This window comes from Oncorhynchus keta, chromosome 15, assembly GCF_023373465.1.
Source record: "Oncorhynchus keta strain PuntledgeMale-10-30-2019 chromosome 15, Oket_V2, whole genome shotgun sequence".
Taxonomy (NCBI): domain Eukaryota; kingdom Metazoa; phylum Chordata; class Actinopteri; order Salmoniformes; family Salmonidae; genus Oncorhynchus; species Oncorhynchus keta.
The window spans coordinates 15,620,711-15,638,622 of record NC_068435.1 but is presented as its reverse complement, the minus strand read 5'-3'; the positions used below and the strand labels follow the sequence as shown (position 1 = coordinate 15,638,622).

General features: G+C 41.3%; 2 protein-coding genes and 1 non-coding gene across 4 annotated transcripts; all 3 read left to right on the top strand.

Moving 5' to 3' along the window:
- The first annotated feature begins 4,167 nt into the window (after window positions 1-4,167).
- On the top strand, window positions 4,168-10,759 carry LOC118394397 (calponin-2-like). The gene is made up of 7 exons (XM_035787571.2): window positions 4,168-4,376; window positions 7,226-7,347; window positions 7,611-7,677; window positions 8,037-8,174; window positions 8,476-8,592; window positions 9,040-9,186; window positions 9,367-10,759. The coding sequence occupies exons 1-7, from the start codon at window positions 4,314-4,316 to the stop codon at window positions 9,658-9,660; spliced, it is 948 nt and encodes a 315-aa protein (XP_035643464.1). The 5' UTR covers window positions 4,168-4,313; the 3' UTR covers window positions 9,661-10,759.
- A 1,131-nt stretch (window positions 10,760-11,890) lies between these two features.
- Window positions 11,891-17,904, top strand: LOC118394399 (40S ribosomal protein S15). Of its 2 annotated transcripts, none has more exons than XM_035787576.2 (4): window positions 11,891-11,966; window positions 14,655-14,740; window positions 15,163-15,397; window positions 17,749-17,904. In XM_035787576.2, exons 1-4 carry the CDS (start codon window positions 11,964-11,966, stop codon window positions 17,860-17,862), a joined length of 438 nt encoding a protein of 145 aa, XP_035643469.1. In that variant the 5' UTR covers window positions 11,891-11,963; the 3' UTR covers window positions 17,863-17,904. The 2 variants fall into 2 exon arrangements, with proteins under 2 accessions (XP_035643469.1, XP_035643468.1); XM_035787575.2 differs by lacking the exon at window positions 11,891-11,966 and adding an exon at window positions 12,692-12,760.
- Window positions 14,788-14,920, top strand: LOC118395263 (small nucleolar RNA SNORA35). Its single transcript, XR_004827927.1, has one exon. It is a non-coding gene; the product is annotated as a small nucleolar RNA SNORA35 (small nucleolar RNA).
- Window positions 17,905-17,912: the final 8 nt, after the last annotated feature.

Below are 17,912 nucleotides of genomic sequence, written 5' to 3'. Positions count from 1 at the left end.
ACATTACTTTGTGCATGACACAAGTAATTTTCCATCAATTGTTTACAGACATTTCACTTATAATTCACTGTATCACAATTCCAGTGGGTCAGAGGTGTACATACACTAAGTTGACTGCCTTTTTTAAACAGCTTGGAAAATTCTTCTGACCCAATTCTTCTGATAGGCTAATTGACATCATTTGTGTCAATTGGAGGTGTATCTTCAAACTCAGTGCCTCTTTGCTTGACATCATGGGAAAATCAAAAGAAATCAGCCAAGACCTCATAAAAAAATGTAGACCTCCAGAAGTCTGGTTCATCCTTGGGAGCAATTTCCAAACGCCTGAAGGTACCACATTCATCTGTACAAACAGTAGTACGTAAGCCTAAACACCATGGGATCACGCAGCTGTCATACCGCTCAGGAAGGAGATGCACTTTTTTTCACAAAAGTGAAAATCAATCCCAGAACAACAGCAAAGGACCTTGTGAAAATGCTGGGGGAAACAGGTACAAAAGTATCTATGTCCACAGTAAGACTAGTCCTATATCGACAACCTGAAAGGCCGCTCAGCAGGGAAGAAGCTACCGCTCCAAAACCGCCATAAAAGACCAGACTACGGTTTGCAACTGCACATGGGGACAAAGATCGTACTTTTCTGAGAAATGTCCTCTGGTCTGATGAAACAAAAATAGAACTGTTTGGCCATAATGACCATTGTAATGTTTGGAGGAAAAAGGGAGGCTTGCAAGCCGAAGAACACCATCCCAACCGTAAAGCACGGGGGTGGCAGTATCATGTTGTGGGGGTGCTTTGCTGCAGGAGGGCTGGTGCACTTCACAAAATAGATGGCATCATGAGGTAAGAAAATTATGTGGATATATTGAAGCAACATCTCAAGACATCAGTCAGTTAAAGTTAAAGCTTGGTTGCAAATGGGTCTTCCAAATGGACAATGACCCCAAGCATACTTCCAAAGTTCTGGGAAAATGGCTTAAGGACAACAAAGTCAAGGTATTGGAGTGGCCATCACAAAGCCCTGACCTCAATCCTATAGAAAATGTGTGGGAAGAACTGAAAAAACATGTGTGCGAGCAAGGAGGCCTACTAACCTGACTCAGGTACACCAGCTCTGTTAGGAGGAATGGGCCAAAATTCACCCAACTTGTTGTGGGAAGCTTGTGGAAGGCTACCCAAAAGGTTTGACCCAAGTTAGAGGCCCAATTTAAAGGCAATCCTACCAAATACTAATTGAGTGTATGTAAACTTCTGACCCACTGGGAATGTGATGAAATAAATAAAAGCTGAAACAAATAATTCTCTATACTATTATCCTGACATTCTTAAAATAAAGTGGTGATCCTAACTGACCTAAGGCAGGGAATTTTTACTAGGATTAAATGTCAGGAATTGTGAAAAACTGAGTTTAAATATATTTAGCTAAGGTGTATGTAAAGTTCTGACTTCAACTGTACTTCTGCCAGACACCCACACCACCTGCAAGGGTACAGCAGCAGCCAAACTCCCAGCCTGGTCTCATAGACTAGACGTAACATAGTGAATGTAAATCCGACACACTCAAATTAGTATGATATGTTAGGTTTGGCATGGTTACATAAGACAGATGGTTACTTAAGGCAAAAACAAAGTATGGTGGTTTGTCGTGCATATAACACTAATGTCTAGCAGCTGAAAGGTTGCTAGTTTGAATCTCATCAGGGACAAATTTAACATTTGAGCTAATTAGCGACATTTCAACTACTTACTACTTATTAGCTACTTTGCAACCAAAGTTCCCTCTAATTTTTTTCGGCACTGAGCAAATTTCACGTCTGCTGAGTGCAAACTTGAACTTTGTGAAATTCTGTGCAACTTCCAGCGCACCTTGACTGTGAACACTGAGGCTGTACCCGCTTTAAGTTACAGTTTTAATTGTGGCCATGTAGGATACTGTTGCAATTGAATCATAATGTAGGCCTACCAGAGTGGTCTACCATCTAAAATGATGGAGAAAATGCATCCCATAACATTTTAACATTGAAATAGCTGTTCTATCATTCTGCCTACAGTAGAAGCCAGTGTGTGGTGTTCAATGTAGGCCTACATTCCATGAGACTTAAAAAAACAAACATGCAGGGCTTGACATTAACCTGTTTATCCACTTGTCCTTCAGACAAGGATGTTGTTGTGTTGTTTAATGCAAGAAACAACTTCACAAAATAAAAAGCATTATTATTCCCATACCATTATTACAGAGAATGAGACAAAATATGCTTCCCTCAGCCTATTGGCTACTTAGCTTATTCAAGCCTGTCTCAAAATACAACACTGCCCTTTAAAGACAAAAAAGCTCTTTACCTGACTCGCCTTTCAAAGATGTCTAGAAATGTACACGTTTTGTGCTATTGTAGGAAGCAATCACCCCTATTGCTGACTACGAATTATCTATAACTGGACTAATAACTCACTAACTAACAAAGAATATTAACACAATGTGCACACATGGCTACATGCAGCCGTCGCTTTTATCTCAAAACAAGTGCATCTACTCACGAGCACTCATGCTGTAAACACAGTCCAGTTCAAAGTAAATGTCACAGATCCCATAGGGCGGCACACAATTGGTCCAGCATCGTTAGGGTTAGGCCGGGGTAGGCCGTCATTGTAAATAAGAATTTGTTCTTAACTGACTTGCCTAGTAAAATAATGGTTAAATTTAAAAAATCCATATATGGCAATGGTCTATTTGCATATAGGCCTACTGCAGCTCTGATTGGTTATGCCGCACCGGTCTGTGTAGATTACGGGCTGAGTAGCGCTTGTCAATGCAATAGAATCCTACTCTGATGCATTCTGACTAGAACAAAGTTTGCATAATTTGTTTGGTTTCAGTATGTTGCATTGAAAGTGGCAAATTTTGCATTGATTCGATCACAATTGGCACAGTAAAGGGAAATGTTGATAGTGTTAAAAGGACAAACAGTGGTCACCAACCTTTTCTGAGTCAAGATCACTTTGAGTCCAAATGCGCCGTTGTAGTGCTTAGTGAAATAGGAAAAACATGCATTTTATGGCTTATGAAAGTGTTGAATACAAAGTGTCGACAGTTGTGAGTAAGAACTTACACATCAACTCACTAATAAAACAGCATCTCTTTGCTGTATTCATTGACAGTTTCTCTCTAGTCATGGTTTTCAACGTTTTGAAATCTCACAGTATCAACTATAGGCCTATACTGCACTTAATTTGCCATATGGGCCTGCCGTGAAGGTAGAGTTTGTACCTTCAGACACATAAAATGGTTAAAAATGCCAACAGTTGGCCGACCAGGCCACATGGCCAGCTGAATCGGTGCACCTACGGACAACAGCCCGAGACTAATAAAAAAAAAAGAAGTGTAACCTATACATTTTTGTTTTTTTTACCCCCTTTTCTACCCAATTTTGTGGTATCCAATTGGTAGTAACAGTCTTGTCTCATCGGTGGAACTCACAGAATAATAGGAAATAGCTTATGATACTGAATTGGGCTAAAGATGTTGGATAACGTTGTTGGTAGGTATCCAAATGAGTTCAGTATGCCATTTTCATTTGAGACTAAGAAGTGTAATGTCATGGATTATCAAGATAATATTCCAAAGACTCGAATTGAATTGACAACGACACTAAGGCTGCGTTTAGACAGCCAGAACAATTATGACTTTTTTTCACTCACTAATCAAATCAGCTCTGAAAAAGAGCTGATGTGAAAAGATCTGATGTGATTGGTCAAAAGACTAATTAGTGTAATGTAGGCTAAACTAAAATATTCGGGTAAATGTTTTATGTCGTGTTCTCGTTTGGATGTAGCCTACTAGTGATATTAACATTCTCAGAATTCCAAACCCCTTGAACGAGCAAAGGGGGTCTTTTACACTAAAAAAATGTGTCTCAAGAGTAGTATCAAGAGTAGTATCATTACGTCATTCAGTAGCTCGTTTTGGTAGTTCCTCTACTCAAACTTTTCCCGACGGTGATTCAAGACTCCATGACTGCTGGTTGGACCATAGGATACTCCCACCATTCAGGAATGTGGGACTTTCCTTCCATATAAGGACTTTTTGATATCAATCACGAGTCACTACCTAGACTCAGAAAGGGGAAGGTGGAGCCTAAAATCGATTAACGAAGCGTACAAGTTTGTGTAAGCATTTTTATTGGTTGCAAGAAAAAAGAAAGGAAGTGTTTAGTTCACTCCGGAGTTTAACTGGAAGAGAAACGAAAATAAAAGTATTTGCACAAAGAAACTGATACAAAAGTATCTATACGAAAAGTAACTCGTTTATAATAATAATGTCTGGCTCATCATTTAACAGAGGTCCTGCTTATGGGTTTTCTGCAGAAGTCAAAAGCAAGGTAAGTGTTCACGGAAGGGAGTAAAGTGCGAATGAATAATTTGCCTTATGGTAGTAGCCTATAGCGTTAGTGAGGTTTATTACGGAAAACTTGATTTATTTTTTGAAAAATGTGTATGCCTAGGTATTTTAAGTTACATGGGCTATGATGTAGACTGAGTGTAAAGATAATTACGTGGAACGGGCAAAGCTACTATACTTTTGGAATGATCTAAATAAAGCGGGAAACTTTTATCAAATTACAAGTTTTACCGGCTACGCACATACGTTTGATAACACTCTTCATTAATATGACAAAATGCTAACTTAAAAAAACTTTAGTTTGGTTTAAGTAGTTGGTTTACTTTTGGGAAGCGCTTAAAAAGGCATGGGCGTTGCCCGTGTTGGCAATGTATATTTTCTTGTGGCAAGTTAAAAATCCCTATACTGTCCCATTTACATAGAGAAACTGGTCAGTACAACACTGTAGGTCCTTCATGCATACATCCATCAATCCATGTCCCTGAGTTTGTCACCCATCCAGAGGTCACACAGTCTTATCACGAGAACAACTGCTGCATCCTGCGCTGTGGTGGATTGGGGCCTTGGTGAATGGCTATTGTAGTGCGCAGTGCGCCTACGTGCGTAATTTGACAATTGGCATCGCAAAACAATCCAAATAGAAATATGTTCTCTTTTTGAACATGTGCACTTTCAAAAGTAAACGTTGACAGGAGCCAGTGCCAGTGTTTCTGGTGGCAGGTAGTATAGCTGTTAGAGAGGGTTGCCAGTTCGAATCCCGGTCCGACTGGAAAAAATTGTCGGGAAGTGAGCAGGCAACCGGAGGATTGCTTCTACCAAATCGGTTGGACCTTGTGTGTACTTGACCAATTAAGTGATCTTAGATTATCTGCAAATGCCCTTCATCCAAAACATCAATGACAGTGTGGATGGCACAACCAGGAGTTAACCTACTACTGTATCCCTCGGGCCAAATATAACAGTTTTATCACAAATTTACAGTGAATATTTAGAGCGTTTGTGTTCCTGTACTTATTATTTTTTGTAATCGTGTGTTACACTTTTACAGTGTAATGGGAGAAATGAAATTGAAATGCTTTGCAAAGTTCACCAACCTGGCTCTTCACTTATGTAAATAGAGAATAATGACTAATATAATATTATTTTTGTTTATCTTTCATAAACAACAAACTTTACCCATCATGTTCCAAGTTATGTTATATAAAGGAATACTCAGGTCCCCATGTTACTACCCTGATCCATTTAACTGCAGATTACACATAGCAGATGCATGTGCATTGTGTTCTTCTGTGTCTGAGACCTAGCAATGTGTCTTTTAGACCACCGGCTGATTTATTGTTTGCATTCCTTGGCTGAGTCCTTATATTGGCGAGGGTTTCCCATTGGTCCTCAGAACAGTGTACGGGTAGCCAAGTGGATGTAAAGCTGGTGGTTTCCTCTCATACCAATGAATGATGTCCATTGTCTCTGGTATTTCCTGCCGTTAATGATGTAGCAATGCAATGTGAAGTATTGAAGTGTTGTTATTCAAGGAGTTTTTCCTCCTTGACTAGGCCCCTTAACAATTCTAGATGGTAAGTGAAATTATGGTTAACCCAGACTTTGGAACTGATCCACTAGACAAGACTATCAAATATGTTTTTTGAGAACGTAATAGTGGTCCATGTTCAATCCATTTGATTTAAACTCCTTCAACTCAGCGTCCTAACAGTCTCATTCCCCATGATCTAAATTGCGCCAAGGAATGAATTCCTTGAGTTCACCATGCCTCTCGAAATTACATCTTTCAAATGTCCTGTGGGCAATTAAAGCAGTCAATGTTGTTTTAATTTGGGGATAATCAAATGAAGCAAATATATAATGACAGGACCGGTTTGCCCAGAAAGTCCTTTATTCGGTTGTACTTAAAGTTCCGCTTCACATTTTAGCCGTGGAGGGAAATTTGTGGATAATATTTTGACCCTATTCCTCAGTCTTACTATTCTTTGGTATGTATTTGTAACTTCAACCTCAAAATGCATTGTTGAGAGATATAGAGGCCTCTTAAAAAAATATAACTTTATGTACAAACATTGCAGTGTTTTTGCAGATATATGACGTTTTCTAAACGTTGCTTTTAGTGCCAGTTTCCATCTTCATACTTTCTTTTGATTATTTACTCAACCAAAGTATTTACAAATCAGGATAACACTTTAAACACCCTCTCAACAGGGAATGCAGCGTCAAATTGCATAGTTTAACTCTCCCCTATACCATGCAGCTGCCTTCCTGTGCTTCAAGGAGATTTAAGTGGTTAACCGAACAGGATGCGTGTGCGTTTTGTGTTTGAGCTAATGTCAGTGTTGGCTCTGTAAGGGCTGTTAAACAGCAAGAATAACACACAAAGTTATCCCAATTGGTTGACACCGTGAATCATGGTTTTGGGGCCGCCCATAATAAACTCTTCAGAGAGAATTTTAACACGCACAAACCATAATATTCTTTATTTTTGTTCTGGAAATGAAAACGCCCACGACCAAGTCATCAATTGATGATGAGTACTTCCACACATACGTTAGTAGCACTTTCTTTAATACGGGAAGTACCTGGTAAATTAGTAATTACACTGTAATAATCTATGAATTACTTGTTTGTTTCTTTGGGATTCATTCAAACAAGCAGCAATGGCCACCATTAGGTACCAGATAATTCTACACAATTGGTAACTATTTGAAGTACCCATTGGAAAGTTTTCTCCTAAATACCAGTGGAAACATTACTGTAAAATAAAGTTTAATCTACATGTTGACAACTTTTTCCAAGATGTAATGAACTTTTGACCTTCCCCAGATTGCCGGAAAGTACGACCCTCAGAGAGAGGAGGAGCTGAAGGTCTGGATCGAGGATACGACCGGATGTGACATCGGGGAAGACTTCCAGAAAGGCCTGAAAAATGGTGTCATCTTGTGCAAGTACGTTTCTGAATAGGGCCAGGATCCGTTGACCCATAAAGCTACACATTTTATGGCACCAGCCAATGCATTCAACCAAAGACATCACTCATAAATGTTCTGCTAGCTACAACATTATACATCAAATCATACAACCCATTGCATACGTCCTGCCTGTCCTCCTTGCTGTGGGTTTTACTGTAATATAGACCCTTTTCTCCTCTGATTCCTTCTGTTACCTATGAGGTGCTGCAGTCTAAGTAAGCAAACTCTTTCTCCCCTAGACTGATCAACAAACTTCAACCTGGCTCTGTGAAAAAGATCAACTCGTCCACCATGAACTGGCATCAGGTGAGCTGCTTGGATTGTTCTCTCTACGTGAACAGACTTGAACTGTACTTTACCAGCTGGTTTTACAGTTAGAGAATAAATCTGAGCTGTTGTGCTGACCAAGCCTGTTTTTTTACTAGCTTAAAAGCAGAGGTAGATTGTTATTATTAGAGGTGCAACTCTCTGGACCAGTGAGTTTACTGAAATAGAATTTGGGTTAGAATATGAAATATAGTGAGACCTCGGTGTGCCAGAGATCCTTTTAGCTCAATGGCTTGTGATGGCCTCGTTATAGGTGTGACTTCCTAAAATCTACCTTCATGTAATTATTGAGAAGCTTTTTACTCGTCTTTTCTTCTTATGCACTCGTCTGGTTCTAGCTGGAGAACATCACCAACTTCATCAAATCTATCCAAACGTACGGCCTGAAGCCCCATGATATCTTTGAGGCCAACGACCTGTTTGAGAGTGGGAACATGACCCAGGTCCAGAGCACACTGCTGTCTCTCGCTGGCACGGTAACTTTTAAAACGTATTTTTATGGTTGCATCCCTTATGAGAATCTTCTGTATTTGAACTGTGTAATTGCCACTTGCATAAATCGCTTGACCTTGTTGAACAGAGCATTACTGCATGTCAGGTTTTGTCTTCGTAAAGATGTTCCAGAAGCTAAAATAATGGAGTCTCGTCTTCATCAACATATGGTGTCAGAAGCGGGATGTAACTACAGCCCCCTCCTGAATAAGCTCATAGAATTGTGTCCAGTAAAATGTTGGGGCATTCAACAGTGACTGGATTTCTGTACACTTTCCCCTGCAGGCCAAGACCAAGGGCTGCCAGTCCCGAGTGGACATTGGGGTGAAGTATGCAGACAAACAGGAGAGGCTATTCGACGAGGAGAAGATGAAGGCCGGACAGTGTGTCATTGGACTGCAGGCAAGAGGGAATGTGTTGACAGTGATACCACTGAAGAACATGTTGTTCTTTTTGCTGTTGCCAGCTCTGTTGCCGTCTTGCCAAACAAAAAAACATCAGTAGCAAAGCTAACAGCCTTTATAACAGGCTAAGGCAGAGACAGACTGGCATCCATGCTATTGTTCTTATAAAACTCATATTTTATTTAATCTTTTCATAACTTCTATTTGTTTCGGATATTTCTTATTCAAGGGTTGCATGTAGGGTTACATCAATGATTCCTAACTTTTATATGCCCTTTGGCATGACCTCTATTTTAGCCAAGAACAATATTGTTGATTTGATGATATCCACTTAGGCATTCTCAGTCTGTCTGAAAATCTCCATCTAAGGGGGGGGGGGGGTTGTAATTTTCCATTCATCCTTTGCTGTTTTCCTTTTATAACTGATATCTGTCTCTCTCTGCAGATGGGGACGAATAAGTGTGCCAGCCAGGCGGGCATGAATGCATACGGCACCAGGAGGCACCTCTACGATCCCAAGGCTCACATCCTGCCCCCCATGGACAACTCCACCATCAGTCTGCAAATGGGTACCAACAAGGGGGCCAGTCAGGTAGAAGTCCATGTGTAGAAAAGCAAATGCAAGTTCTCATTAATTTCACCATGTCTTAACTCCATCAAGGTATCTATTGTCAATGGGGGACATAACTGCACTAGTAAACTTAGGCTTTTACTAATGGATTCTTATTTGAATTGACTGCTACATGTGAATTAGTTATCTTCCTCTCCGCAGGCTGGCATGACAGCTCCAGGAACCCGCCGTGCCATCTATGACCAGAAGTTGGGCACAGACAAATGTGACAACAGCACCATGTCACTGCAGATGGGCTCCAATGCAGGTGCCAATCAGAGCGGGCAGAACTTTGGCCTGGGTCGTCAGATCTACAACGCCAAGTACTGCCCCAAGAACGAGGAGGAGCAGAATGGGGCCGGAGCCGAGTATGTCCCTGACTACCAAGACGAGGGTTACCAAGAATTCAAAGATGAAGCGGTACCGGTGTACCAGCAAGAGGGGACGGATTATTAAAAGGGGGGTTGTGCTGGTTGAAAACAGAAGAAACATCAAGAAAGGCTTTTTCAAAGTTATTCGTTACATAGGATTTTCCGCCTTTTGGTTGATCTCCTTTTGGTATTGGACAATAGTGCCCTCTTGCCCTCATTTAAGCACCGGTTAGGACCAATGTTAGACATATCTCACATACTATGCATTAGTAGGTTTTTATATTCCTGTTGAAATGGCTATGCTTATGTGTTTTTAAAGTGTAACCACTAAAGCCAGTACTGGTGTCTGGGCTGTGATTAGCTTTTATATCCCAATGATTAGCTTTTAGTAAAGTACCAAAGCCCTCTTGCCAGTTTCCCCCTCAACAACTGTTTGCCATTGGTACATTTAAATGTTTATTTTTTTAAATCTTCAGGCAAATATTGCCTGGAATCCATCTTTGAAAGGACCCAATAGAATTCAATTATTAAAAATCCCCAGTTCAAAAATGGACTGTTCCATAATTGTAATTTACCTATCCTTGTACCAAAGGTCATATTGTTAATGTAACCTATATACATTTATATTACCATAATTGATGTGAATTTGTGGTAATTATTTGTATCCATTCAGTATTTTTACTTGGTAATCTAAAAGACAACAAGATGTATCTGTTTGGACCTTCAAAACAAACCACCGTCCATGTTTTTATGTATGCCAACTGTATACTTTCTTTGGAGGAAATATTTCCTTTGTTTGCATAACCAGAGCAACTGGAGCCAAGATTGTTTTCTTTGGCTTGGAGTATATTGGGGAAAAAAACATTCAGGCTTTCAACATTCCAAGCTGGATACTGGATTCATTTGTCAATTTTCTTCATTGTATAATGTTTTCATGGATTCACTGATAAGAGGATCAAACATATTTTTGATTTTGAACTCTGTCATTCAATGTGATTATTTATATATAGTTTTGTTAAGCGTTTTTGTTTTGTACTGACTCTGAAGGGAAATTTGCTCTTACTACCTTTTTGGTTTTATATATATTCTTTGGGCTTTCCTTTCAATCCATATTTTCATTATGAATAGAAACATTTATGTAAGTTGGGAAATATGTGTGAATAAAGACATACATTGTATACAAACCAGCCTGATGTGCCAATTAGTTACAATTATAGTGTCTCATTAGTTACATGGTTATCATAACTTAGGCTACGATCATTAGATAATGTGGCTTTAATTAGGACATAAACAATGCCTGCATTCCATAGCCTAACAATGCAGTGTTGTCGGCATGGGATTTTGGGTCACTGATGGAATAGAGAAGTACTTTTGGTAATTTAGTGTATGTGGACAACTGTTCGATGAACATCTCATTCCAAAATCATGGGCATTAATATGGAGTTTGTCCCACCTTTGCTGCTATAACAGCCTCTACTCTTCTGGGAAGACTTTCCACTAGATGTTGGAACATTGCTGCAGGGACTTGCTTCCATTCAGCCACGAGCATGCTTCCAATTTGTTTCATGGGGTTGAGGTAAGGGCTCTGTGCAGGTCAGTCAAGTTCTTCCACACCGATCTCGACAAACCATTTCTGTATGGACCTCGCTTTGTGCCCTAGGGGCATTGTCATGCTGAAACAGGTAAGGGCCTTCCCCATCCTCCTATAGCTCCTCCCACCAGCCTCCTCTGGTACCAGGTAAGGTGGGTTAATATCACATAGCATTTCTTAGCAATTTTCATACAGACATACGGGTATTACATGTCTTGTTCTTGCACAGGTTTGTTTCTAGGTTGCCCACACACAGCAGAAGCTCTGTTGTATGGCACTTTGCAGTTTCAGAAGGAGATCACGCGGGAGAAGAAAATTAAGATATGGTACCGAAATCAGGACCTCTTTCTACATGGTTTATTTATAGATGGTGATTGACTTTATACGGCACATAATCAGGATAACATTGTACTGTGTATGAACATTATCAGGTGTGGTGGGCTGGGTGTCTTTAATAAAATGTGTTTTCTCTTACCACCTTCCTTTGTGTTATTCCGTGTTAGATATATTTTTGTGTGACAGCTGTAAAAAAAGATGACACATTGTTTAGCTGTTTGTTTTCATTTGGATATCTCCTATAGAAGTATCCCGACTATGGTGAGTGACTTCAACTTGAATGGATGTTGCACTGTTTGATGAAGATAAAAGTTATTGTACAATACCTCCACCTACTGGTCCAGTGAAATATACAAATATTTTGCCTGGCCGGAAATAGATAGCCGTATGTCCCTACGAGTCGCGCGATATTAGCACAAACGAGACTTCGGAACATTCTTTTCACCGGAACATCAGGCAAAATGGTAGGGCCCCAATTTTATAAGAACCTGAATTTGACAATCTATGTCCATCTCCGCTAAGTTATAATACATTTGATTTATTTAAACCATACAGTGCAATGCATCACTAGGTATCAATTGATACATTGGTGAATTTTAGGATGAAACATTATTGACGCTACCACAAAGCTTGGGATGCATGTTAAGCTCATACGGTTGCCTGCAGTGCTAATGCTAGCTTTCTGTTTATTTACCGAGTCAGGTTTAGTCATTTAGAGACATTTTTAATTATTTAACCTTTATTTAACCAGGTAGGTTAGTTGAGAACAAGTTCTCATTTACAACCGCGATCTGGCCAAGATAAAGCACAGCAGTTCGACACATACAACATAAGAGTTACCCTCGGATTAAACAAACATACAGTCAATAATAAAGAAAAAGTCTATATACAGTGTGTGCAAATGAGGGGAGGTAAGGCAATAAATAGGCCGTGGTGGCTAATTATAAAATACCAATTAAACACTGGAGTGATAGATGTGCAGAAGATGAATGTGCAAGTAGAGATACCTGGGTGCAAAGGAGCAAGATACATAGATAATGGGCTATATGCAGTGATCTGTGAGAATCTCTGACAGCTGGTGCTTAAAGTTAGTACGGGAGATATGAGTCCAGCTTCAGTGATTTTTTTTTTGCAGTTCGTTCCAGTCATTGGCAGCAGAGAGCTGTAAGGAAAGGTGGCCAAAGGAGGGATTGGCTTTTGGGGGATGACCTGTGAGATATACCTGCTGGAGCGCGTGCTACGAGTGGGTGCTACTATGGTGACCAGTGAGCTGAGAAGGCGGAGCTTTACCTAGCAAAGACTTGTAGATGACCTGGGAGCTAGTCCTTCTGTAGCTCAGTTGGTAGAGCATGGTGCTTGTAACGCCAGGGTAGTGGGTTCGATTCCCGGGACCACCCATACGTATAATGTATGCACACATGACTGTAAGTCGCTTTGGATAAAAGCGTCTGCTAAATGGCATATATTATATATTATTATTAGCTAAGGGTTAGGCGACGAGTATGAAGCGAGGGCCAGCCAACGAGAGTACAGGTCGCAGTGGTGGGTAGTATATGGGGCTTTGGTGACAAAACAGATGGCACTGTGATAGACTGCATCCAATTTGTTGAGTAGCGTGTTGGAGGCTATTTTGTAAATGACATCGCCGAAGTCCAGGATCGGTAGGAAGGTCAGTTTTACGAGGGTATGTTTGGCAGCATGAGTGAAATAGAAAGCCGATTCTAGATTCAATTTTGGATTGGAGATGCTTAATGTGAGTATGGAAGGAGAGTTTACAGTCTAGCCAGACACCTAGGTATTTGTAGTTGTCCACATATTCTAAGTCAGAGCCGTCCAGAGTAGTGATGCTGGTCAGGCGGGCAGGTGCAAGCAGCGATCGGTTGAAGAGCGTGCATTTAGTTTGACTTGCATTTAAGAGCAGTTGGGGGCCACGGAAGGAGAGTTGTGTGGCATTGAAGCTCGTCTGGAGGTTAGTTAACAGTGTCCAAAGAAGGGCCAGAGGTATACGGAATGGTGTCGTCTACGTAGAGGTGGATCAGAGAATCACCAGCAGCAAGAGCAACATCATTGATGTATACCGAGAAGAGAGTCGGCCTGAGAATTAAACCCTGTGGTAACCCCATAGAGGCTGCCAGAGGCCCGGGCAACAGGCCCTCTGATTTAACACTGAGCTCAATCAGAGAAGTAGTTGGTGTACCAGGCGAGGCAGTCATTTCAGAAACCAAGGCTGTTGAGTCTACCTATAAGAATGCGGTGATTGACAGTCGAAAGTCTTGGCCAGGTCGATGAAGACGGCTGCACAGTAATGTATTTTATAGATGGCGGTTATGATGTCGTCTGGAACCTTGAGCTTGGCTGAGCTGCACCCATGACCAGCTCTGAAACCAGATTGCATAACGGAGAAGGTACAGGATTCGAAATGGTCGGTCATCTGTTTTAACTTGGCTTTCGAAGACCTTAGAGAGGCAGTGTAGAATAGATATAGGTCTGTAGCAGTTTGGGCCTAGAGTGTCTCCCCCTTTGAAGAGGGGGATGATCGCGGCAGCTTTCCAATCTTTGGGAACCTCAGACGATACGTAGAGAGGTTGAACAGGCTAGTAATAGGGGTTTCAACAATTTCGGCAGATAATTTTAGAGAGGGTCCTAATTTTGCAGCTCTTTCAGAACATCAGCTATCTGGATTTGGGAAAAGGACAAATGGGGAGGCTTGGGCAAGTTGCTGTGGGTGGTGCAGGGCAGTTGACTGAGGTAGGGGTAGCCGTACAAAAATGCTTATAAAAATTCTCAATTGTAGTGGATTTATCGGTGGTGACAGTCCCAGCCTCAGTGCAGTGGTCAGCTGGGGGGAGGTGCTCTTATTCTCTATGGACTTTTAGTGTCCCAGAACTTTTTTGAGTTAGTGCTACAGGATGCACATTTCTGTTTCAAAAAGCTAGCCTTAGCTTTCCTAACTGCCTGTGTATATTGGTTCCTAACTTCCCTGAAAAGTTGCATATCACAGGGGATTCCGAAGTCAGCACGACAGCACTCTACTAACACATAGTGGCTATAACTTTTATTAATTATATTCCTAATGAACGTCTCGTTTTAACACTCATTTTCGTTGGCCGTCAATATCCACTGTGTTAAAGTAGTTTGCGTGATTTCTCTAGGCGGATGTCGAGATCAAGAAGAAGCGTACCTTCAGGAAGTTCACCTACAGAGGTGTGGACCTGGACCAGCTTCTGGACATGTCCTAGTGAGTAAATCAATTCATCCAGTAAATGCGCCACTACATTTGGCTGTTTGCATTGTGGTATTTCGGTGAAAGCTCAGCCCTTTCTGAGTGTAACCATCATAACAATGCTAGATGAACCCCATCTTGCAGAAGGGTGAGGTCTGACAGTGGCGTTCTCTCTTTCGAAAGTTGGGTACATTATTATGGCAACTGGTATGCTGTGTTCCATTTTCATTTGTTTTCTCAATTTAGCATGTAAGAAAATACATATCGTTACATAATTACTTGGACTATGACTAAATATGTGAAATTCTAGAGGCTATTTTAGTACAGTCTGGATTTAAATGTTTAATGAACTTCCCTGTAGATGTCTGCTATTTGGACCTGATGCTTAATGTTAATCTGAAAGTATGCCAGACTGCATCATGCCTCCTCTCCTCCAGTGAACAGCTGATGCAGCTGTACTGCGCCCGCCAGAGGAGGAGACTTAACCGTGGCCTTCGCCGCAAGCAGCAGTCCCTCCTGAAGCGCCTGCGTAAGGCCAAGAAGGAGGCTCCCCCCATGGAGAAGCCCGAGGTGGTGAAGACTCACCTTAGGGACATGGTCATCCTGCCTGAGATGGTTGGCTCCATGGTCGGAGTGTACAACGGAAAGACCTTCAACCAGGTTGAAATCAAGGTGAGGTTATGGGAAAGATCTATGGGTAGGCTTGGGCGGTTTCCAGATTGTCATACCTTCATACCAACCTTGTGCTGTCCTGGGAAATGTGGTAATACCGACACTGAACACAAGGGGTATTATTTTGGGGGCTCCGGGTGGGGCAGCGGTCTGGCGGTGCACAATTTGGCCCAGCGTCTTCCAGGTTTGGTCTGGCATTGTAAATAAGAATTTGTTCTTAACTGACTTTTCTAGTTAAATAAATACTGTCTAACCTCACTGAGCCTCTAATCCAAAGGTTAGCAATGCTAATAGCTAAATGTAAAATTCCATATTGAATGCTAGCTAAATGCTAAAGAGTGCATTGTGAACATTTTATATGTCTCTGACATTAACTATTTACAGTACAGCTATCCCAGCTCAGTTATACAAGGAACTAAAAAATACTACTCAAGTTTGCTGCACTCACAAAACATTTTTAGGCAGCAAGGCTTTTAATCCAAAAGGAGATTCTCTGCTGTTACCAAGAGAATTTGCATAGCAGTTAGCACATTTCAGACAGTTAATGTAATAGTAATGAGATAAGTATGTGGACACCCCTTCAAGTTATTGGATTCAACTATTTCAGCCACACCTGTTTCAGACAGGTGTTTAAAATCAAGCACACTGCCATGCAATCTCCATAGACAAACATTGGCAGTAGAATAGCCTGAACTGAAGAGCTCAGTGACTCAACGTGGCACCGTCATCCAACAAGTCAGTTCGTTTATTTTCCGCCCTGGTCAACTGTAAGTGCTGTTATTATGAAGTGGAAACGTCTAGGAGCAACAACGGCTCAGCTGCAAAGTGGTAGGCCACACAAGTTTATTTAACTAGGTAAGTCTGTTATTAAGAACAAATTATTATTTTCAATGAAGGCCTAGGAGCTGTGGGTTAACTGCCTTGTTCAGGGGCAGAAGAACAGATTTTTACCTTGTCAATTTGGGGTTTCGATCTTGCAACCTTCCGGTTAATAGTCCAACGCTCTAACCACTAGGCTACCTGCACCCACAAGCTCACAGAACAAGACCGCCATGTGCTGAAACGTGTAGCGCATAAAAATTGTTTGTCCTCGGTTGCAACACTCACTACCAAGTTCTAAACTGCCCCTGGAAGCAACTTCAGCACAATAACCATTTGTTAGGAGCTTCATGAAATGGGATTCCATGGCTGAGCAGCCTCACACAAGGAAGGCCTTTTTGGTGGAAGGCCCTTTCCTGTTTCAGCATGACAATACCCCTGTGCAGAAAGCGAGGTCCATAGAGAAATGGTTTGTTGAGATCGGTGTGGAAGAACTTGACTGGCCTGCACAGAGCCCAATTTTGGGGTGAATTATAACACAGACTGCAAGCCAGGCCTAATCGCCCAACATCGGTGCCCGGCCTCACTAATGCTCTTGTGGCTTAATGGAAGTCCTTGCAGCAGTCCCTTTCCAGAAGAGTGGAAGCTGTTATATCAGCAAAGGGGGTACCATCTCCATAAAACAAAAATGTACCTTTACATATACAGGTTTTTCTCATTGAGATAACATGTCTTTTTGGAATGAGATTTTTTTGACACATGTCTACACACTTTTGGCATTGTTGTGCATCTAGCTGGCAAATATTTAGTTGTGAATTCCGTACTATCACTAGGTCACCTGGCGCGTGCTGCACAACAGTGAGTGACTGAAGGCTCCGGTCTCGTCACTGTGCTTGTAAACAAACACCATGTTACTGGGGACTACCAGTATGCTTCAAATCAAATCACATTTATTTAATATAGCCCTTCGTACATTAGCTGATATCTCAAAGTGCTGTACAGAAACCCAGCCTAAAACCCCAAACAGCAAGCAATGCATGAATATGTGATGGGTGAAATGCCGAACTCAATCTGCTTTATCTCCTAGTTCAAAAGTAACGACAAATATTCAAATTCATTCAACTTCAAATATGGTTTTAATCGGTATGGAAAAGCCTATCCATGGCTATTTCCAAATTCCCCGTTATATACCGTCCAAGCCTACTAGACACCACAATGGCACCTTCCGAGATTACGATTGTAAATAACTTTTTGTATTTGACTTTTTGCAAGGGATTTTGCTTCCATTGACCTGCATGTCAATTGCCTATTACTTGATTTGCCTCTGTATTTTTGAAGCCTTTGGTAACAATCACAGATTTTTGTGTTGTCCATAAATGTTTTGGTCCTGCATCAGTCTTGGCCTTAAAAGTTTCATGTCTGAAGCTGTCAGTGCACAATGCACTGTGGTAGTTGTGGTACAGGTGTATTCTAGTTGTCTAGTAACAGGATTGTCCTGCTCCATACTAACAATTTTACATGTCTCTCTCCAGCCTGAGATGTGCGGCCACTACCTGGGGGAGTTCTCTATCACCTACAAGCCAGTCAAGCACGGTCGCCCCGGTATCGGAGCTACACATTCTTCCCGTTTCATCCCACTGAAATAGAAGGGCTGCTGTCTTTGTATAAATAAAAATGAGGTCCCCACACTTTTCTG

Excerpts from the sequence above, each read along its gene's own strand:
- LOC118394397 (XM_035787571.2), top strand. The coding sequence starts at position 4,314 with ATGTCTGGCTCATCATTTAACAGAGGTCCTGCTTATGGGTTTTCTGCA. Across the intron at positions 4,377-7,225 it reads CTGCAGAAGTCAAAAGCAAG|ATTGCCGGAAAGTACGACCC; the intron begins GTAAGTGTTCAC and ends GACCTTCCCCAG. Across the intron at positions 8,175-8,475 it reads TGCTGTCTCTCGCTGGCACG|GCCAAGACCAAGGGCTGCCA; the intron begins GTAACTTTTAAA and ends TTTCCCCTGCAG.
- LOC118394399 (XM_035787575.2), top strand. The coding sequence starts at position 12,707 with ATGACCTGTGAGATATACCTGCTGGAGCGCGTGCTACGAGTGGGTGCT. Across the intron at positions 12,761-14,654 it reads TACGAGTGGGTGCTACTATG|GCGGATGTCGAGATCAAGAA; the intron begins GTGACCAGTGAG and ends TGATTTCTCTAG. Across the intron at positions 15,398-17,748 it reads TCAACCAGGTTGAAATCAAG|CCTGAGATGTGCGGCCACTA; the intron begins GTGAGGTTATGG and ends GTCTCTCTCCAG.